We start from the raw sequence: 23,408 nt of genomic DNA, 5'->3' as shown, positions 1-23,408 counted from the left end.
CCACACAGCAATAATGCTCAACAAATCCAAAGCAAGACAATTTATATGATATTGCCTCTACATTTTCAAATAGTTAATGTTCTACATGCAAATTTCAAAGTATAGTACCTAAATTTCTGATGCTTTCAGGCAGAGCACATCGGGAGGAAGGAATTTCACTTGATGTTGTGCAAAACAAGATTTTATTTAGTCATTGAATCATACCATAGAAGCCTACAGCACAGAAAAGGCTCTTCAGCCCATCAAGTCTGTGCCAATCAAAAGCAACTACTCTTCTCATCCCATTTTCCAGCACTTGGCTCATAACATTGATTGTCTTGGCAACACAAGGCCACATCTAAATACTTCTTAAATATTACGAGGGTTTCTCCCACTACTAACTTTACAGGCAGTGAGTTCCAGATTCTCTCCACCCTCTCATAACCCTTCTAAATCTCCTTCCTCTTGGCTTAAATCTATATCCCCTGGTGATTGATGCCTGTTCCAAGTAGAAATTTTTTCCTATCTTTCCTGTCTCTGCCCCTGATGATTTTGTAAATCTCAACCATGTCCCCTCTCAATCTCCCCTGCTGTAAGGAAAACAGCCCCAGTCTATCCAATCTCGCTTCATAACTAATACTCTTCAGCCCAAGCAACATCCTGGAAAGTCTCAGCAGGTCTGGCAGCATCTGTGAAGGAAAAAAAAATCAGAGTTAACGTTTCGGGTCCGGTAATCCTTTCCTCAGAACTGGTTCTGAGGAAGGATCACCGGACCCAAAATGTTAACTCTGATTTCTTCTTTCACAGATGCTGCCAAACCTGTTGAGCTTTTCCAGCAAATTCTGATTTACAGCATCTGCAGTTCTTTTGGTTTTCATCCTGGAAATTCTCCTGTGCGCCCCGTCCGGTACTACCACATCCCTCCTATAATGTGGATTCCTGAACGAGACACAATATCCTAGCTGTGGCCTAACCAACATTTATGCAGTTTCAGCATAACTTCCCTGCTTTTCAAATCTACATCTCAACAAATAAAGATAAATATCCCATCATACCTTCTTAACCAGTTCCCCACCCGTCCTCATAACTTAAGGGAGCAGTAGACATGCACACCAAGATCCCTCTGATCCTCAGTACTTCCCAAGTTACCCCCTTTTGTCATATATACCTTTGCCTTGTCTGCCCTGCCCAAATACATCAACTCACAATCATTCAGATTGCATTCTATTTGCCACTGATCAGACTATCTGACCAGTCTGTCTAAATCCTCCTGTAATCGAAGGCCGTCCTCCAGACTATTTACCACTCCATCAATTTTCATATCATTCGTGAACTTACTGATCAACCCTCCTGCATTCAAGTCTAAATCATTTATAGATATGATTTATTTCTATAAATCATATCGATATGATTTATATCTATATGATAGATTTATAACTATCATTTATAGATTGACAAATCAATCTTCGCTGTAGGACCAGCCAAAACTGCTCCACCAATCACAGATCCCTTCCCTCCATCATTGATTCTGTCTCTTACGGAAGGGCCAGGATATGAGGCAGGGAACCTGTGATTGGAGGGGCTGCAGAGAGACCCTAAGTAAGACCCCTAAACACCCATCTCTGTGGAACCCCTCTGGGTACAGGCTTCCAGTTGCAAAAACACCCCTTGATATCATCCTCTGCTTCCTGACACTCAGTCAATTCTGTGTCCCATTAGCCGAGTTTCCTTTGAGCCCATGTGCTCCTACCCTTGCTGTCAGACTCCCATGTGGGACCTTATCGGAAGCCCCACTAAAGTCCAAGTAGGCTACATCAAATGCATGACTCATCAACACACCTGGACACCTCTTCAAAAATTCCAATGAAGTTGCTAAACATGACCATTACTGAAATGTTGCTCGCTGTGATTAATCCATACCTCTCTGAGTGCAGATTAATTTTGGCCCTCAGCATTGCATCCAATAGTTTCCCCATCACTGAGTTTCTCCTCATCATCTGGTTTTGGCTACCCTCAAACAATTACATCATGCATTGCTATCTCAAACTGTGTTGAAATTGCAACTCTGAATAGAAGCATGACCATGACAATTTGCTCATGCCAATTTTTTTGTTTTTAAATGTCTGCCATAATTTGTCAATAAATCTCAAGTTTCTGATTTTGAACACTGACTGCTTCATCAGTACAGCTACTAATAGACTTTGTACCTCTAGCCCCATGTAGTACAAAGTCATAGTAAATTACAACATATGCAGTGAATCAGCAATGTGTATTGTTACTGATGGTACACAAAGTTTTGAGCAATGTTTGTTTAAGCTAAACATTTAAAATTTACTTTAAAAAAATTAATGTTATTTTTCCACTTTTGTTTGCAGCTGAGTCAATTTGACTTATCGTGCTTTGGTTTACTAACAAAGGGGACAGAATGTCACAGGTTCTTCAATCCACACTTCATCCAGGTAGGAATGTTAGTTACTAATGAAACCAACTTCAAGGGCATTGCCCTCTGAGTGGATAATTGCACCAGTTGTGCTGTACAGACATGGGCGCGAAATGTTATTTGGATCTTTTATTTTGGCACAGACCTGGTTCTTTGTCTTCTCCTCCTGATGCAGTTGACAGGTGAGGAAGTATGAATGTCAACATCTCCTCCAAGTACCTGCACAAACCGAATGTGAACTTATGGAGAACTTACACTCCCTGGGTACTAATCTGGTTTCCATTATTAGTCAGTATTTAGGAATAGAAATCCTCCGAATTTTGTCTCTTCCCTGCCACCTGCCCTAACCTAAGCCGGTGATACCGATTATAGCTATTGTCCAGTACGATTTGTTAACTCAGCACAGGCGGATGTGGGACCTTGATACACTTAGATCCTCAACTGCTGGACAATTCAGCAGCTTATGATCTTCCCTATAAATTGCTGAGAATACAGATACTATGGGTGTAAGCTTGTCAGATGACTGAGACTGAGAGTCCACATGCACTTCACAGAGAATCGGCATTAAGTAAACTTTGAATAGAAATAGACCTGAGGGAATGCACAATGCTTTGCATGCTATTGTTGATTATCCCCTTCAAAAATGAAATCGCCGATTGACTAGCAAGAGTTTGTGTTGAGATTGTCTCAATCACAATGATTATTGTGCAGGAGGTTATTCGGTTCACCCCTGTGCTGGGTCTCTGAGCATTTTATCTCAAGTCATTTCCCTGTACCTGTGCATGTTATTTCAATAAAAGTAATTAAGTTGCCACCTTGAATGCTTCAATTAAACCTGTCTCCACCACCTCCCAAGCAGTGTGTTCCACGTCTAACTACACTTTGTGTGGAGAAGCTTGATCACTATTATATACAGTCTCAGGAAAAGTAAGGGCTCAATACTGACCCCTGGGGAACCACACTACCAACCTCTTTCAGCCCAAAACATTCATTAACCATTATTCTCTATTTCCCATCTTTCAGCAAATTTTGTATCCTCTTTGCTACTGTGCGTTTTATTTTGTGCCCTATCATTTTTGTTGCACGTGACTATATCGAATATCTTTTACTCATCCATGTACCCCACAATCAACAAGCTTCCCTTCATCAACCCTCCCTGTTGCATCTTCAAAAAATCTTCAACTTATTAGACATATGTCCCCTTAACTAATCTATGCTGACTCTGCCAAACCAATGCAATTTTTTCCGTGTGGCGATTAATTCTATCCCAAATAATTATTTCTGGAAGTTTCCCCCACCACTGCAGTTAAACTGACTGAGCTTCAATTTCTGGGCCTATCTACGCTATCATTTTAGAACAAGGGAGTAATGTTTGTAATTCTCCAGTCGTTTGGCACGGATACAAAATCCAGAGAAGCTTAAAGATAATTGCCAGTGTCCCTACAATTTTCACTTTCACTTCCTTCTGTAACTGTGCATACATCTCATCTGGTTTCAAATACCAACAGCTTTATCCAATACATCTGCTGATTAATTTTAATATATTTTCTAATCCACCTGTTCAGAGATGCTATTAGACCTCACTGGAGAGTTTTCCCCTGTATCAATGTGACCATGACAGTATCTGCCTCATAGGCAAAAACAGATGCATAGTAATAATTTAACAATTCATTCATGCCTCTTGTCTCTAAGTGTAAATTGTCTTTCTAGTCCCTAACTGACCGTGCTCTCTTTATCACCTTTACTATTAAGGTGTTTATAGAAGACTTTAGGAGTTGTTGGTCTTTTTGCAAGATTCCTCCCTGCTACTCATTCTTACCATTTCAACTCCCTTCTGTATCTTCTGTGCTCACCTTGGTTCTCAACTGTATTTACTACCTGACGTCTGTCATTAACACATTTTTCCTTCAATAAGTTCCAAATCCCTGGAGAAATGGTATAAATACATCCTGATACCGTTATTGTGCAGTGTTGGTAGATCCACAATGGAAGTTCAGATTCTAGTGTGTCCCAGTAGGACATAGGCTGAGATCATTTAGACATGTAGAGTACGGTTGTACGATGGAGCAGATTGATAGAGATGTCTCAATGTGTTTTTTAGCTTTTGTTTATTCCATGATTAATACTCCTGGGTGTACTCACTCCCTGCACTGAGTTAACAGTTGATATTGATGAGGGAAAGTAATGTAACTCCAGCAGCTTTCTGTTACTGATCGTTTTCTGATGATCTAAGCTTGAAGTAATTACACAGGATTGGGATTGGTTCTGCTTTCCCTCCCATGCTTTGAATGACTGGCTTACCTTTGAGCAAAAATTGGCAACTTGAAAAAATTGAATGCCAATTTCCATCTCATATCAGCTCTCAGTAAAGGTAATTATGTATTTTTGAAGTTAATTGAATATTGTTAGCTAAGTAGAGGTTTTAATAAATATTAACTCATATGCGTAATTCACTTTATTGGGCTTCTAAAAACAGCAAATGTTATACACATGTAAAGGAGGGTACAAATTAAGTTAAATCTATATCAGTGTCTTGAGACTGATCCTGTCTTACACGGTCACTGAGCTGGATTTACATGGATGCTTTGGGCACTGCAAACCTTGTCATTAAATAGTAATTTTCTCAATGTTTTGAAGGCAACATCGAGTTGTCTCGCATGTGCACCAGTGCAGATGGAAAGAACGAATCCCCATATTCTGTGGAAACCCCTTATGGTTTCCAACTGGACCTGGACTTTCTGAAGTACGTGGATGACATTGAGAAAGGAAATACCATCAGGAAGGTTAAAATACACAAGAAAGCCAAACAACAAAAATGTAATACATTGCCAAGAAATTTCAGCGTGCCTGATACACGGTTTTCCTCAGCTGAATCCCTTTCCTTCAGAAAACAAGGGGAGAAGTCATTGGCACCTCCTTTCTGGCAACGTACTAATGGATGTAAAGTGAGCGGTATTCAAAAATTATTCATACGTTCCCCATGTAATGTTGACCCAGCATTATCAGAATGCAACAAGCATGATTACAGATCCGTAAAAACAATATCTGACACCAGGGGAAGGCCGAGAGGGAATGAGAAGTTTCAACGTTGGGTGAGACCTCCTTTCCTTCGAGCAGCCAGCATGCCCACTAATTTCAAAGAACTGAGTTTGGAAGAACAACATCGAAACCTTTCCTCATTCCAGCAGAAATTAAAGTGTTTGGACAGTGATGTCCTTCATAAATCGGGTGATGTAGTGGCCCAGCAGAACTCCACCACCGCTGAAGCAAAATCACGGTCAAAGCTGATACCAACACAGCTCTCTCAGATACAGCAGCCAGTCAATATTTCCCAAGGTAAATCAAAAAATGTGGAAGAGCAAGTAAAAAACATTTCCGAACTTAAAAAACAGATACTTATATTGCAGGAAAAGAACAAACAGCTTAACATTCAAATAAAAAATCAACAGAGCAATGTGCAGAATATGAGTTATGAGTTACAGGTAAAAGAGAATGGCAATATCAACAAAATGGAGCATGTCAGTAAAGGAAGTCAAGGTCATCCAGCAGCAACAATAGGCTCCAAAGGGCAAGTGTTCTGTTTAATTAAAAGTCCAACACCTGAATTATTTATGCCAAATGACAATCTGGAACGTGAAAGAATTTCTGACCTGAATTACCAAAATAAATTTTCTTCAGATTTTGCAGTAAGTGAAAACAAGAACTTGGACCCTATTCCTCACAATGAATTATTTCAGAACTTTTGTGCTGTAGGAGGTGACAGAATGAGAGATGTGGCTACTCAGGTTATTGAAGAGGAGTTGGGTTTGGCATTGGGGGCACACCCAAAGAAACTGGTCATTAAAGAACTAAGAACCGCTGCTTCCATACTGGAGAAACAGTTTGAAGCCAGAAGCCAAGAAGAAAAGCCCGACCCCCAAGGTGCTATGCTTGATGACATCAGGGTTAGCCTTTACTCAGAGACATCACAAGGAGACCAGTCTATGCATTTGGAAAAGACAGGTGAACAAGACAAATCCGAAATCGATGTGACCCTTAATCAACGAAGGGATGTTGAGGCTACTGAACCAAAGCTGAGTGAAGCAAAGGGAAAATACATAGACAGGAGTGACCTACGCCCATTCACTAGGTCAGTAGGCTGTGGAGATTGTACTGTAAATGTAACAATCGCAACATTAAAAGAGACACGAAGTTTTGGAGTCAACACAGATTGTATCAGTGTCAGCCATGCAAAAATTATGGCAACAGTTGAAACAAGTGACAAAGCAACGGATGCTACAGTCAGGGTGTACAGCAAAGCTGTCGAGACTGAGCATGAACCATCATTGCATTGCACCCATGATATAATTAGTGTGTCTCACAGAGGGAACGAAGAAGTAAAACAGACTGGAGTTAGAGGTGACGAGATAAAGACCGACTCCGACAATCAAAGCAGCAATCAAACCGGGTATGGTATGACAGAGAATGAAAAAGAATGTTCCACTTCCGCAGACAGCCAACACAGTGAATGTGAGAAAAAATTAAATTGTCAACAATCTGAATCCCAGGAAGTGACTTTGGATCCATTCCTGCAACCTGAATCCAAGTTAATTTCAACAAACCCTGAAACAGAGCAGTGTATTAAAAAGATTGAGAAACTTTTGTGCAAACAACAATCCTTTTTGGAGCAGAATTATCCTGAGTTGGCAGTGAACTTTAAGAAACTTTGTTCCAGTATTGGATCTCTCAGCAGTCAACTAATAAACTCTTTTCAACCATTGTCCTCATCAAATACTGCACTTAACCAATCAGGAGGGAGCTCTCGACAAAAGGAATGTGATATGAGTGAGTTCACTTATATTTAATGTTACACTTATTATTTAGATATTCCACAGAAGCATCTATAAAAGAAAATTATTCCTTTTCACTGTTTTTCTTTCTTTAAGGTGATCTAGGTTCATGGGATATTTGCTGCAGTAGTCCCATATGTCAAGTGCCTATTTTTGTCACATTTACCCAGCTGCTGAATATTACTAGGTTATCTGGCCAGGATGAGCATCAGAGTTGAACCTGATCCTCATTATGCTTGCCAGTCACAGACGTTTTATTTAACAAAAATCACTGCTTACCAATCACAGTTGGATTTTGTTTTGCCTCTCGCAGCTCAGGGAAAGCTGAGAGTAATTGCCCATCCCTAACATCTGAACAAGAGGAAAGTTGGCAGAAAAAAAGCTGCCAGAAATGTTGCAAATGCGCATTCAAAATTTTGAGTGAATAAATTACTGTCAGTCAAACAAAATAAAGAAGAATTTTTATCTGGAATTGCAGTTAACTAATAGCAGGGAATATTCAACCATTAAAGGGTTCACATGTTATTTGGTTGGGATATGCACAACCTGAATTAAACTAACTGTTAGCTGCATTTACCCTAGAATCCCTACAGTGTGAAAAGAGGCCATTTGGCCCATTGAATCTTCACTGAAAGCCTGAAGAGCATCCCCACCCAGACCCAGACCCAGACCCCATCCTCCCTTTAGCCCCACATTTGCCACAGTTAATCTACATAACCTACAGAGGACACTATGGGGCAATTTAGCATGGCCAATCCATGCACATCTTTAGACAGTGGGAGGAAACCCACACAGATGCAGGGAGAATGTGCAAGCTCCACACAGACGGTTAGCCGAGGCTGGAATCGAACCGAGTGAGACAGCAGTGCTAATCACTGAGACGCCGTGCTGCCCCCTGGTTTATTTTTGCAGTTACATTAAAGATTTGTCAGTTTTGTATGATTTGTACCTTTCAATAAACATCTGTGACTCATCAGTCAGTAAAATACACACAAAAAAGATTTGTTTAACCAAAAAAAGTCAATCAAATATAATCTGAGGTCAGGGTCACGGTTGTAAGGACCACAGAAAAAATACATTTCTTCCTGCACACTATTTTTATGTGCTAGTGTGGCTTTCATAACCCTTAAAAAAGGTAAAACCTCCTTGGAAAGTTTGTGACCACCGGGGGAAGCCTATTGAAGATCCAGGAACATTCTGAAAGGTAAATTTAAAATGCTTTGACGCTTTCAAATGAGACTGGCAGCTACTTTATTATGAAGTAGGTGTGTTTTTGATCCAGAATTTCATCACAGGAATACACTCCACAAAGTTAATTTGACTTTTATATGTAACTGTTGTTACACATGCGATTAGTTTCCCAATTGTCAAAGGTGGTATAATGCATTTAGATGCAACAAATTAAACCTTTCCAGCCTCTTCTGACTGCAACTGCACAAGGTGCTGGTGGGAGGACATCTGGAGTACTGTGAGCAATTTTGATCCCCTTATTTAAGGAAAGATAGCATTTCATTGGAAGCAGTTGAGAGAGGCCTCACTAGGACGATCCCTTGTACAGAGGTACCATGCTCTGAGCAAAAGCCGAACTGGTTGGAACTTTACTGTCTGGAGGGAAGGGGCAGAGCCGAGACATATGTAGAGGTGAGGACAAGGATGGTGATGGGGTGGGGAGGGCATCTCCAGGTGCATGGTGGGGAGGTAGAACAGCATCAGAGGGAGTTTATAGAAGGGGCCACTCATTTGCATCCAAAGTGGGAGTGTAGGGGACTAGGGTGGCATTCTTTAGGTTTAATGTTGGTGGTGAAGTTCAAATGTGGTGGGTATCCATTTCTCCACTCCACCAATGAACGTGGCACTCTCTCTGATACCTAAAACTCACTCTATCCCTGCTACTGCACACAGCTCCCACCAAGGCACAATGTCTGTGATAGACCATATGATCTGCAACATCTTCCCTCACTCACTCGCAAACACCGCAACGCCCTGCAGGACCTCGATGGTACCTACAGCTCCCACCTGCATCAACAGCAACAGGTGTACCACCCACATTTATCTCCATTCGACTCTCCTCCCTGTCATTATGGGAGGAAAATAGGCCATAGTAAAAAGCAGGAAGGGTTAAAATAGATCAGAGATAATGGGAACTGCAGATGCTGGAGATTCCAAGATAATAAAATGTGAGGCTGGATGAACACAGCAGGCCAAGCAGCATCTCAGGAGCACAAAAGCTGACGTTTCGGGCCTAGACCCTTCATCAGAGAGGGGGATGGGGGGAGGGAACTGGTATACTGCATCCACTGTACCCGGTGCGGCTTTCTCTACATTGGGGAAACCAAGCGGAGGCTTGGGGACCGCTTTGCAGAACACCTCCGCTCAGTTCGCAACAAACAACTGCACCTCCCAGTCGCAAACCATTTCCACTCCCCCTCCCATTCTCTTGATGACATGTCCATCATGGGCCTCCTGCACTGCCACAATGATGCCACCCAAAGGTTGCAGGAACAGCAACTCATATTCCGCCTGGGAACCCTGCAGCCATATGGTATCAATGTGGACTTCACCAGTTTCAAAATCTCCCCTTCCCCCACTGCATCCCTAAACCAGCCCAGTTCATCCCCTCCCCCCACTGCACCACACAACCAGCCCAGCTCTTCCCCCCCCCACCCACTGCATCCCAAAACCAGTCCAACCTGTCTCTGCCTCCCTAACCGGTTCTTCCTCTCACCCATCCCTTCCTCCCACCCCAAGCCGCACCCCCAGCTACCTACTAACCTCATCCCACCTCCTTGACCTGTCCGTCTTCCCTGGACTGACCTATCCCCTCCCTACCTCCCCACCCACACCTTCTCCACCTATCTTCTTTACTCTCCATCTTCGGTCCGCCTCCCCCTCTCTCCCTATTTATTCCAGTTCCCTCTCCCCATCCCCCTCTCTGATGAAGGGTCCAGGCCCGAAACGTCAGCTTTTGTGCTCCTGAGATGCTGCTTGGCCTGCTGTGTTCATCCAGCCTCACATTTTATTATCAGGGTTAAAATAGATGGTGGGCTGCCTGACATTCGGTTCCTCACTCATATCAGGAGAGGGTCCAGACTCTGACCACCCTGAAAGGTTGGCTGACTGTGTCCGAGTCCCAGACTGGTATTGGAGGCTGCCCTTGACCTCCTGTGCCAACCCTCTGATTGATGGTTGTCTCCCTAGACTTTACATGAGGACGGCTGACAACCGTGATGTGTTTCCTGGCGTTAACTGTCACAGTAGTACTGTCATTCTAACAACCAGCTTAAAGACAAGGCAAGTTAGGAATGGTGAGAGCATCCTGTTAGGCTAAAAGTGATTAAGCAAGAGAGTAGCCTGGAGTTGCAACCTGGTCCGATCCATCAGCTGTGTGGAGCTGAGGGGCACAGTGCCCTTGCTGCGCCATTGTAATGATCATTGTCAGGGCAGCCCAAGGCATATCATTGAAATGCAGAAGAATACTGAAGTACATTGGAGATGTGCCATGAGGTGACCCGATGAACGAGCAGTGCTCAAAAGCTTGTGATTTCAAATAAACTTTTTGGACCATAGCCTGGTGTCGTGTGACTTCTAGTTAGATAGTGGCAGATGGTAAAATAGAAAGCTGCATATAAATGAGATGTGATATGCAGTTAATAAGGTCGTTAACAAGCAGTAATCCCCTTCATTAGGCAACTCACTGCTCCATTGCGAGAATCTTGTCTCAACATCCAAAACTTAATTACAAAATGTGACAAGTTTCTCCTGCCATTGAAAGTGGCTTCACTGGATTTCTTACACAATTCTGTCAGATTTCATGCCATATCCCATATCATTCAGAGCTCTGTAAGATTCAGCCTAAAATACACACATTTTCAGATAATCTACCTTCTATTCAACAGATGTTCTACAATTTTGTCGAGTTTGAACTTTAACTGAAGTGTAGATTCTGTTTAAGGAAAATATTTCTTACTCTCACATTGTTGCTCCCTAACATTCCCAGGTACTTACTGATGCCTGTCGATGTTCAGCAAAATAACATTGCCTTTTAATTGAACGGTGTTTTGTTAATTATTGCTTCTGTCGTATAAATGTAACAGCCTGGAGTATGACAAATGGTTAATTGGGCAAAGATCTGGCTTAGAATTGACTAAAAGTATGGGCTACCTGCCAAAAGGAGTCACCACTGAAGGTACAGTGTTGTTTGCAAGTTATCATAAGAGAATAAGACATAGGAACAGAAATTAGGCCATTCAGCCCATTGGGTCTGCTCTGCCATTCAATCATGGCTGGAAGACTTCTTAAACCATCCTCCCACTTTCTCCCCATAACACTTGATTCCCTTGACAATCAAGAACCTATCCATCTCTGTCGTAAATATGCTCAATGATCCAGCCTCCACAGCTGTCTGAGGCAGTGAGTTCTATAGATACACCACTCTCTGGCTGAAGATGTTTCTCCTTATCTCCGTTCCAAATGTTCCTGCCCTTTACTCTAAGGCTGTGTCCTCGGATCCTAATCTGTCCCACCAATGGAAATGTCTTCCCAACATCCACTCTATTCAGGCCTTTCAGTATTCTGTAAGTTTCAACTAGATCCCCCCTCCCCCCCCCCACTCACCATTTGTCCTTGCAACTGTACCCACAACCTTCAAACAGCAAGGTGAAACTGTGCAGAGACAGTAAGAACTGCAGACCCCACCAACCTCTGTATCCAACATATTATCCTCCACCACTTCCGCCACCTACAATCCGACCCCACAACCAAAGGTATATTTCTCTCCCCACCACTATCAGCCTTTCTTAGGGACCACTCTCTCCACGAGACCCTCGTCCATTCCACACTCCCCACTAGCTCCACTACCCCTGGCACCTTTCCCTGCAACCACAGGAAGTGCTACACCTGCCTCTACACCTCCCCTTACCTCACTGCCATCCAAGGCACCAAACAAACCTTTCACATCAGACAGAGATTCACCAGCACATCCGTCAATGTGGCCTATTACCTCCACTGCTCCCAATTTGGTCTCCTCTACATCGGTGAAACCACACGGAGGCTCAGAGACCGCTTTGTAGAGCACCTGCGCTCTGTTCATGACAAACGACAACACCTTCCAGTCACGAACCATTTTAACATCCCCCTCTCACTCCCTGGGTGACATGTCCATCCTGTGCCGCCTCCAGTGTCTCAATGATGCCACCCAGAAACTGGAGGAGCAGCACTTCACATTCTGTGTTGGGACCCTACAGCCTGATGGTCTCAATGTGGACTTTACTCATTTCAAAATCTCCCCACTCACAGCCTCATCCCCACCTCCTTGACCTGACACAATCTGTCCATCTTTTCTCTCCCCTATCTGCTCCTCCCATCTCACTGACCAATTCCCATCACCACCTACCTAATATCACCTATTACCATCACACCTGCCATTCCCAGCCCCACCCCTTCCCTCTCTATTTCTGAGCACCCTTCCCCCCCACCCCCATTTCTGAAGAAGAGTCCCGACCCGAAATGTCAATTTTCCTGCTCCTCTGATGCTGCCTGACCTGTGGTGTTCCTCCAGCTCCACACTGTGTTATCTCAGGTGAAACTATGCAGCTGTTTGGGAAATATTAACCACAATGGAATCATTGCCACACCTGGGATGAAAAATGGGTAATTTATGTTCTGGCAAAAATTATTTTCAACATGCATTTGTTTTACTTAATTAAAGCCAATGTTCTTATCAATTACTAGGGGTCATGAGTTCAAAGTGAGAGGAGGAAAGTTTCAGGGAGATATGCGTGGAAAGTTCTTTACACAGAGGGTGGTGGGCACCTGGAACGTGTTGCCAGTGGAGGTGGTAGACGCAGACACATTAGTGTCTTTTTTAAAATATATTTGGACAGGTACATGGATGGGCAGGGAGCAGATGGACACAGACTGTTAGAAAATAGATGACAGGTTAGACAAAGGATCTTGATCGGCGCAGGCTTGGAGGGCCGAAGGGCCTGTTCCTGTGCTGTAGGTTTCTTTGTTTCTTTGTTTCTTTTTTTCTTTGTTATTTACTAAGATGTCAAAATAACTTTGAAAAATGGAAGGATTATAAGCCGTTAATGTCTGTGGTATAGTATCACACAGCAGTTAGCACAGTAATCTTCCACCACTGGAAATAGGATTCAAATCTCCACTTGAATACATAGACTTACTTGACATTACAGAGTGGAAGTAGACCATTGAGCTCCACCAGACCTCTTCATGAAAAGTCACGCTGCCCACTTCCCAAATCCCCTAGTTGTCTTTCCTCCCTCCTATTTTCTAATTAATTAACCATTGCCAGGGTCTCTGCTTCACCACATCACAAGTTTGGTTGGGTCTAAAAGTGGAAAACAAAGTAAGATGAGGGCTAGAGGAGATTGGAGGAGGAATGAAGGGTGGTAAGGGACAGTAGAACACAGAACTGTGCACATTGCTTGCTACAATTTTGCGTGAAATTAAGAAATATGTGACCTCATGCTGCTCGATTGAAAATCTTTTGACCAACTTGTTTACTCACTAAACTGGCTTGCAATTGCTGGCTGTGGAGAGATTGAAAATGTGTACCACGCGGAACCTTCGCAGTCATAATTCTGAAACAACGGATTTTGAAACGAATCTCTTACAGGAATATATCAGTGTTGCAGGTCAAATGTTCCTCTTTGAGACTAAAACAGTTTCTCAATATGATCATAAAATGTAACCAGATGCAATTCTCTCTCTTTCTTCAGCACTGTTCCAATCTTCAAATCTTAAATCTATTATGAAAAAGAAAGACGGAAATGTCAAATCGAGGGTTCCCCCAGCCAAAAAAAACCTTCAGTTTATTGGTGTAAATGGCGGGTGAGCATCAAATGAAATGTTACAGTCACATGAGCTCTGTGATGTGTACAATTTTTGTTTTATGTTTAAGCGATGGATATTTCCACCAGACCTTTTAACAAGTATTACATTTTAGCTACGAGAGCACATCGAGTGAAGATTCCAATTCGTCAGAAAGTGCAGACAGTGACACGGAAAAGGATTGTGACAATACAGCAAATGAAACCCAACCCATGAACAACAAAGCAGAGATGTCCAAGGATACAGAGGGAGCGGAGCATGGCAAAACTCAGTCGACAAGAACAAATGCTGATGTCAATGTTATGCAACACGTCAGTAAAAGGTATGTCACTTGTTGCAATCAAAAGCAAGAGAGTAGAATTAATAGATGGGACAGCAGGAGATACACCTCTTTGCTCCTCCTGGGACATCCAGGGAATCATTATCAAGACATTTAGCATCCTCAGCCAAACTGGATGAGGAAGAAGACAAGATAAAATCTCTCCTGCTTGCTGGAGAGATGATGAGATAAAGGATAGAGGCAAATGGAACAAGTCTGGTTTTAAACTTGGGGTTTAAACTTGAGGCTTGGGATAGAACCTGGAAGCTGGATGCAGATGGTCAATTTAGACAGCTCCAAGTTAGCTAGAAAAAGGGCATGTATTAACGTCCCGAAACGATGAAAAGCAACCCACAAAAATGAATAAGGCATGGACTTCATTATTTACTTTTGAGACGAAAAGTAAATACTGGGCTAAATTGTATAGGGAGCATAGTGCTTGTCCTGACAGAAGAAATGTCAGCTGAGACACATAATAACTTGCTGAAATTACACACTGTGGGCCGTTAGGTAAGTGAGATTAGAACATCTGGCCCCTTTCCACCGTAGACAGTGCCAGAAAACCTGGTAGAAGCTCCTGCAGTCTCCACAGTGCCAGAAGTCCATAGTGAGCACTGCTAGGACTACAATGACATCCCAGGCATGTTGTCTGGGCATAGGTGAATGCCAAGGTTTGGCAGCAATAAACAGGAATCGGTATAACATGCACTCAGGGCATCTCCTGAAGGATGTAACCCATCTTCCTTCCTACCTTTTAGCCAGTTTGTTTAGGTAAACAGCCCATTCACTCCCAACTCTATAATGGCGAGGTCAGCGTAACAAGCTCATTGACCCAAATGTTAAAAATCTCAATTGCCATTCGTTTTTCCCTTACAAGGCAGGATCCTGACAATTTTAAAGTAGACGAGAAGGATGTGGGCTCGCTACTCACGTTATATTTCATGTGGCTCCATTGCTGAAAACATGCCATTGAATCCAAACTGATGAGTGGAAGAAATAAGGTTTTTTAAAGAACCCTTACTCTGTATGCATGCTTGCTCTCAATAAAATAAAATGGTCCAACAATTCACACAGATCTTATTTTATTAATGTGCTTCCAGCCTGTCTATTTAAAGATTGGAGAAACACTCGAGGGCAACTGTGAAAAATAAATATCTGGTTCAGATCTCGAGTGGTTGATCTTGTATTTGCTGGAATTGCATACTCCATAATCTGATATTGGCCAACGTGGGTTCATGTCTGAGTACCTAATGTCCAGAACACTAATGGGATGACTAGTAAATTTTATGGTCCTCATATGACTCCTTGGAAACTTCACCAGACCTCTCTCTTACTCTTTCCCAGTTTAGTTTTAACTGAGTAACTCAGCATTTCTGAACCCATGGAAATTAAAAACCACAGCAAGTGTTAAGTGTAGTTGTGCCTGTTTCTGAAGATGGCTGCAGCTTGACACAGCCAGCTGTTCCTAATTACAAATTTAACTTTAGCAGCGAGCCAGGAACTCTTGTGGTGTAGTGGTAGTGTCCTTACCTCTGAGCCATGAGGCATTGATTCAAGGCCCACCCATTCTAGAGGTGTGTATTGCTGTCTCTGAATGTGTTGCTTAGAAAACATCTAGCATTGAGGCAGTAAGCAATTTCAAGTTGTACGTTACAGCAGCTATTAACTTTGTGTGAAGAGCTATCTATGAATGGCAGCAGTGATAAACTGCTGGCGTGAGAGAGGGTCAGTGATGAATTCAAACACATGGAACGTCACCTGGAAACTGGGACTTTCACCGTGCTCGTTTGGTTTATCTTCCTTTGTTGAACAAGGGAATCACGAGTGACATGAAGTCAAAGATTAAAAAGTTTGGGACACTACTCATTGGCATTTAGAAGAAGGAGAGGTGATTTCATTGAGGCATATAGGATTCTGAAGAGGCTTGACAGGGGTAAATGCTGAGAGGATATTTCCTCATTGTGGGAGAGTCTAGGAAAGGACAGCTTCATTTCAGAATAAAGGGGCACCAATAAAGACTGAAATGAGGAGGAATTTCTTCTCTCAGAGGGTTTTGAATCTTTGGAACTCTTTGACACAGAGAGCTGTGGGAGCAGAACCCTTGTGTATATTTAAGGCTAGGTAGAGAGATATGTTGGGGTATCAAGTGGAAAGTGGACATGAGTGTTAGATCAACCTATTGGGTGGTGGAGCAGACTTGAAGAGCTGATTAGCCTACTCCTGTTCCTATTTCTTATGGTTTTATCTAATCTGACTCAGAACTGGAATTCATAAAAGTTGTGTTTTTATTTGTGCATTCTATAATGTGATTTATTATGTGAGAAACTCCTGCCTGGGCCCCTGCTGAATGAAATAATTGTCATTACAGAAAGTTTTCCAAGAAGAACAACACCCTTCTGGGCTGTGGCCAGTACATCCCAACCGGGATGTTACCCAGTATGTAATAGGATAGGCATAACCATTGGGTCCATCCAATTATTGACTAACACACCAAATCTACATTGTTGGGTCCTGAGCCTAGACTTGTGTAATTGCTATAATTTAGCTTCTATTTCTTGCAGGTCCGATTTGAAATTGGGCCTCATCTCTGCTTGTCTTAAACTGAAGGATCACCTCAATGAACTGGAGGTCACGAATGATAAAGCCTTGGTATGGTACTTTCTCCTGTTTTAACTTCAAACACTAGAATCGATCGTGTACTTAGAGAGTTTGAAGCATAATTTTTTTTGGTAAACTGTTGAGCTTCAGTGTCAGTGGGTTTTTCAGCAGGACTGCCTTAATGGATCAAAGGATCATTGGCCGTGTGGTACTCAACCATACAGACTAAGAAGGTTAAAGGTTAATTCCCTGACCACTGAGTTCTGTGGCCTGAACACTGATCCATGAAGGGATTTGAATACCATCAGTTCCTGAAGTTGAAGAGGTGAAAGAAGCATTCATTATCCGTGATCACTACTCGGTCATCCCAAAAGAGAAGGTGTATAGTTTGAGTGAATATAGCAACAAGCAAATTCTCACCCAAATATTGAATTATTTAATTTTTATTCTGATCAGCTGTGTGTTTGCTCATGTAGTATTTGTGGTTTTGGCCTAGCAACCAGTGAATGGGCCTTGAAATGCTACAGCATATTAAGTTACTAAATGTAATTCAATAAATCTGACAAATTTTTGGGTTAGCACCAGAACAAAAAGCAAATTGCTGGGCTGTGGTTAAAAAAAATCATCTAGTTCCATGATGTCATTCAAGGAAAGCAACTTGTTGCAGCTCTTCATCTGGGACACACATAACTCGAATCTTACACAATTTGATTCACTCTGAATGTTGAGTTTGCTGAGGGTATTGAAATGGGTTGAGGTTTCTAAGCCCACACAGTTTGCCAGGGCATCACCAATGCAGCTTTCTTGGAAGCGGCCACCTCTGCATGTACCTCTTTAAATAAGCATGTAGGTGGACCCCAAGGAGGGAAGCTCAGTCAGAGGGCCTTGCAACACAGGATGACCAGCAGTTCCACTGGGAGGGGGAGTGCCTTACAAACACAGGATGACCAGCAGCTCCACTGGGTGGGGAAGTGCTTCAGATGCAGAATGGTGATCATGACAGCATCTCAACAAGGAGATGCCCATGGACCTCTTGTGCAAATGTGAGGGACCCGCACACAAGCCCATGGTGTAGAGGGACAATTTCCCACAGGACTAGTTTTGGATACTGTTTTGGCCTTTCATCTTAAAGGCTCCTTCACTGGGGCATGGCACCTGTGGCTTGGCTGACCAACTTCCCCTGCCTCTGGGAGATCTGCTCCAAGTAGCTGTCCTTCAATACTGGGAAACTGCCGTCCCATTTGGAAAAGGGTTTCTTTGTGGTGCCTTTATACTCTGCATTGGTTTGCCTGCTTGGAAAGTTTCCACTGCAGTTGGGAAGTATTGGGAGCCAAACAGCAGAAGGGTCTAGGCCCAAAACATCACCTTTTGTGCTCCTGAGATGCTGCTTGGCCTGTTGTGTTCATCCAGCCCCACACTTTGTTATCTCGGATTCTCCAGCATCTGCAGTTCCCATTATCTCAGGCATCACCTGTCCCTGTTTTCCCAGTCCCTTGTCTCCAAATACACTTCTTGAGATGTGGAAAATCCAGACCTGATGTGGCCTGAGGCATGTGCCACACCACCACCTGCACTGCGAAATTGAGGATACATCTGGCCTTGCAATGCTGCCCACATCCCAAATACTAATGGGAAGGTCTTACACTTACCCAGCACTTTTCAAGCCAATGACATATTTTTAAAATTCATTCATTTGTAACAAAGACAGACTTGATGTCTAATTTATACAAAATACATTCCCACAAAGAACAGTGTGATAAACAGCCGGTTTATTTACTCTGATTTATGAATAAGTGTTGACCAAAGGAAGAATTCCCTTGTCGTGGAGTCATTTGTACCACTTTAGTGAACAGACAGGAGCTTCGTTTAACTTCAAATCAAAAGCTGGCTACTCCCTCAGTTATGCACTTAGATGTTAGCTTACATTATGCATTCAAGTCACTGCAGTTTCACTTGAAACTACAACCTTATAACTTGGAAGTCAGAGTGATAGCACTGAAACACAAAGCTCAGGAGAAGTTCTGGATGGAACACATCTTCTTCGGTTCCTATAACAGGGAAGAAATTTGGGAAAAATAAATGATTACAGTTTAACAAAAATCCTCAATGCCTTATAGTAAAGAAAATAAAGGTTCCTGTCGAAGAGTTAATGTTTTCATCACTGTTTTGTTTCTGCAGAGGCAGAATTTAAACGCGGTTCAGCGGGAATGGTTCAGGATTTCCAGTCAGAAACCCGCAACACCTGAGACTGTTCAAGAATTTCTTCGAGAACTCCAAGAGATGTCACCAGATCTCCTTCACACTGTTGTAAATTTGGCCGATGAAAATCAGAACACCGCACTCCATTACAGTGTCTCCCACTCCAACTTCCCTATTGTGAGACTCCTACTGGACACAGGTATTTAAAACTTACTTTTTTGAGAGCTGAAACTTAGATCATTTATTTACGGGGTAACAAAATAAAAAGATTCCCCTGATGTAGCAATGGATGACTGCACAGATATCAGGTTACTAAGTCATGCAAATCAAACTATTCAGATGTGCTATTGTTAGGTGAAACGATATAGTGTTCCAGAACCTTGCGGGATAAGTTTCGTTAAAAGCAAATCGTGGTCTAGTTGAATGACAGAATGGACTTAAGGAGGTGAATGGTCTGCTGCTGTCCCGATGTTGTCATGATCTCAATGCCTTTGGTCTGGAAATGTGCTCCCACTTTTGGTCATTTTCCAACAACCACTTGTATGTTTGAAAGTCAGCACGGATGAGATGTGATCAGGCTGTGATATGCCCACTGTAGGTTAACTGTAGTTAGATTCACACTTGTAGACTGTTCACTGAAACAGGGCACAAAAGGGACTGCCTGAGCCAATGGAACCACACGCAGACAAGGTTCAGTCTTTGAGGAACAAAAAAAAAACCTGAAAAGTTGATCTATGAGAACAGATTGTAGAGATCTGCTGCTGAGCATGAACTCTAACTTACTCTGTGACCCCTGCCTGACTTCTGGCAGATGCAACATATCACAAATGTGCTGTGTCTGCAGTAGTAGGGAATCACAGTTTGCCTGGCTCTCCAAGTCTTCTGGCTACTTTTTAACTGAGCAGAGAGGCCTGAGAAATCTCAGAGCAATGAAAAGGAGGTGGATACCTAACCTTGTGATCAGAGATAATGGAAACTGCAGATGCTGGAGAATCCAAGATAATAAAGTGTGAAGTCGGATAAACACAGCACCAAGCAGCATCTCAGGAGCACAAAAGCTGACGTTTCGGGCCTAGACCCTTGGGATGCTGCTTGGCCTGCTGTGTTCATCCAGCTTCACACTTTGTTATCTTGGATACCTAACCTATCACGTTTTCCATTTCCTTCAACCTCAAAACTATGCATGGAGCTGAGCATTTTCCATGTTGTAGAAGAGGAGGAAGTCATGGTGATCCCTAATGGTAGACATTGCAGGGTTTGAATCAAAGGTTGTTTGATGTCCAGGAGAGGTTTTGCTACACTATACACAATTGAATGAAACTTTTGCGACAGTGGCACAGGAATGAACTACCCTTTATCTTGTGAGTCTGTGTTCAGTTTACTTGTATGGCCAATGGAACAGATAGTTATTTCTGATTGCTATGTGTGGGTGTGGGAGGTGGGGACAGTGTGATCTTGTGGGGTCAGTCTTCAAGTGTCAACCACCAAGTGGCAGAATATGCCAGCTGGTTACCTCATCCTGATGATGGGAGACTGGTGCAGTTTGAAGTCTTAATCTCATATCCCACTTCTGTCAAACTTCAGGCAGCAACTATATACCATTGTTATTGATGAAGGGCAGGGAGGAAGGTATGGTGACTGCCCATATTATTCTGGTGACGTTTAGCATTCCTTCTTCTCATGACTGCACCAAAACAACTTCATACAAAATATTTTTGGTGTCTCCTTTGTTATTCCACTTGATAGAATATGTCGAGAGTGTAAGACACTTTACCTTTTCCATCAAAGTGACCATTTATGTCCTATGTATTGGAGATAATGGGAACTGCAGATGCTGGAGAATTCCAAGATAATAAAATGTGAGGCTGGATGAACACAGCAGGCCCAGCAGCATCTCAGGAGCACAAAAGCTGACGTTTCGGGCCTAGACCCTTCATCAGAGAGGGGGATGGGGAGAGGGAACTGGAATAAATAGGGAGAGAGGGGGAGGCGGACCGAAGATGGAGAGTAAAGAAGATAGGTGGAGAGAGTATAGGTGGGGAGGTAGGGAGGGGAAAGGTCAGTCCAGGGAAGACTGACAGGTCAAGGAGGTGGGATGAGGTTAGTAGGTAGATGGGGGTGCGGCTTGGGGTGGGAGGAAGGGATGGGTGAGAGGAAGAACCGGTTAGGGAGGCAGAGACAGGCTGGACTGGTTTTGGGATGCAGTGGGTGGGGGGGGAAGAGCTGGGCTGGTTGTGTGGTGCAGTGGGGGGAGGGGACGAACTGGGCTGGTTGAGGGATGCAGTAGGGGAAGGGGAGATTTTGAAACTGGTGAAGTCCACATTGATACCATATGGCTGCAGGGTTCCCAGGCGGAATGTGAGTTGCTGTTCCTACAACCTTCGGGTGGCATCATTGTGGCAGTGCAGGAGGCCCATGATGGACATGTCATCTAGAGAATGGGAGGGGGAGTGGAAATGGTTTGCGGCTGGGAGGTGCAGTTGTTTGTTGCGAACTGAGCGGAGGTGTTCTGCAAAGCGGTCCCCAAGCCTCCGCTTGGTTTCCCCAATGTAGAGGAAGCCGCACTGGGTACAGTGGATGCAGTATACCACATTGGCAGATGTGCAGGTGAACCTCTGCTTAATGTGGAATGTCATCTTGGGGCCTGGGATAGGGGTGAGGGAGGAGGTGTGGGGACAAGTGTAGCATTTCCTGCCGTTGCAGGGGAAGGTGCCGGGTGTGGTGGGGTTGGAGGGCAGTGTGGAGCGAACAAGGGAGTCACGGAGAGAGTGGTCTCTCCGGAAAGCAGACAGGGGTGGGGATGGAAAAATGTCTTGGGTGGTGGGGTCGGATTGTAAATGGCGGAAGTGTCGGAGGATGATGCGTTGTGTCCGGAGGTTGGTAGGGTGGTGTGTGATTACGAGGGGGATCCTCTTAGGGCGGTTGTGGCGGGGGCGGGGTGTGAGGGATGTGTTGCGGGAAATACGGGAGACGCGGTCAAGGGCGTCCTCGATCACTGTGGGGGGAAAGTTGCGGTCCTTAAAGAACTTGGACATCTGGGATGTGCGGGAGTGGAATGTCTTATCGTGGGAGCAGATGCGGCGGAGGCGGAGGAATTGGGAATAGGGGATGGAATTTTTGCAGGAGAGTGGGTGGGAGGAGGTGGGTGGGAGGAGGTGTGTCCTATGTATTGTTTGTTTAAGGCCTCTTTGAAGACAGTGGCAGTTGGAGCACTGCTGCTGACAGGCCCATTAAACCATTTTTGAGCCACTCCGTCCATGTTCTGGGCAGCCTGGTTTAAAATCTACCCTGGGCACTCTTCTTGTCAATAAGAGTGGAAAAGAAGTTACACAAAATATCAAGGGACTTTTTCTCCATTTTCAAATGACTTCTCACCTTCTCAAAGGTGTTGTTGTATGCTGCAAACCAAGCACTCTGCTCTGAGCGTTTATTCTTTGCCCAGGGGCTGGCACATCAACAAGGCGTTTTCTTTCGTTTGTTCCTGTTTTAATCCGAAACCAGATGTGAACGTATAGTTTATTGGATTGCGTTGAATAACAGGCTGATTGACTTGTTTTTATCAACTCCAAGAACCCAGGCAGTCGTTCTCATTACATCAGTAAAAGTGGAAAACAGACCAGACAGCTTCTGCTTTTTATGTTACAGTTTCCCTGTAATGCACCTCCCCACCTTCAAGCCTCAGGGGAAACAAGATGACAAAATTTAATTAACTCCTCATTTGAATTCAATAAAGATGGCGATAGAAGCATTAAAGAGGGATTTACTTTGCTTGCTTTTTGCATGTCTTTGTCTTCTAACAAGGCTTATTATTACTGATTAGGGGTATGTAACGTGGACCATCAGAACAAGGCAGGATACACTGCAACAATGTTAGCTTCACTAGCTTCTGCTGAAACAGCTGAAGAGTTGGCAGTGGTCAGGAAGCTTCTGCATTTGGGAAATGTCAACGTCCAAGCTACTCAGGTACTGGTTGGGATGGACTAATCTTTATACATCATCCACATCACTGACTCCAGTTATATTCCTTGTTCATTTTTCAAAGTCAGAAAGAATACTTTAGGATGTTGTATTCAGTTAATGTAATATATTGAATCTATGACAGAAACCCTAAAGTAAACAGCATGTTGGGATGTATTTAAGAAGTCAGTTAAGCTAAATAGTGAAATACTCCTACAACTGTGTAAATTACTGT

General features: G+C 43.3%; 1 protein-coding gene across 1 annotated transcript in view; it reads left to right on the top strand.

The window, feature by feature from the left end:
* LOC125456467 (KN motif and ankyrin repeat domain-containing protein 1-like) overlaps nt 1-23,408 on the top strand; it is an 80,236-nt gene that overhangs the window by 48,718 nt on the left and 8,110 nt on the right. Inside the window, exons 3-9 of the mRNA XM_048539588.2 lie at nt 2,355-2,438; nt 5,057-7,243; nt 13,989-14,100; nt 14,216-14,422; nt 16,981-17,068; nt 19,196-19,415; nt 23,037-23,179. Of these exons, the coding sequence (XP_048395545.2) occupies nt 2,405-2,438; nt 5,057-7,243; nt 13,989-14,100; nt 14,216-14,422; nt 16,981-17,068; nt 19,196-19,415; nt 23,037-23,179 (2,991 nt within the window). The 5' untranslated portion in view covers nt 2,355-2,404. The remainder of the gene's footprint in view (nt 1-2,354; nt 2,439-5,056; nt 7,244-13,988; nt 14,101-14,215; nt 14,423-16,980; nt 17,069-19,195; nt 19,416-23,036; nt 23,180-23,408) is intronic.

The sequence above is a fragment of the Stegostoma tigrinum genome, chromosome 8 (assembly GCF_030684315.1).
Source record: "Stegostoma tigrinum isolate sSteTig4 chromosome 8, sSteTig4.hap1, whole genome shotgun sequence".
NCBI classification, from domain to species: Eukaryota; Metazoa; Chordata; class Chondrichthyes; order Orectolobiformes; family Stegostomatidae; genus Stegostoma; species Stegostoma tigrinum.
The sequence above is the reverse complement of the archived record's forward strand: the minus strand, read 5'-3'. Positions and strand labels throughout refer to the sequence as shown.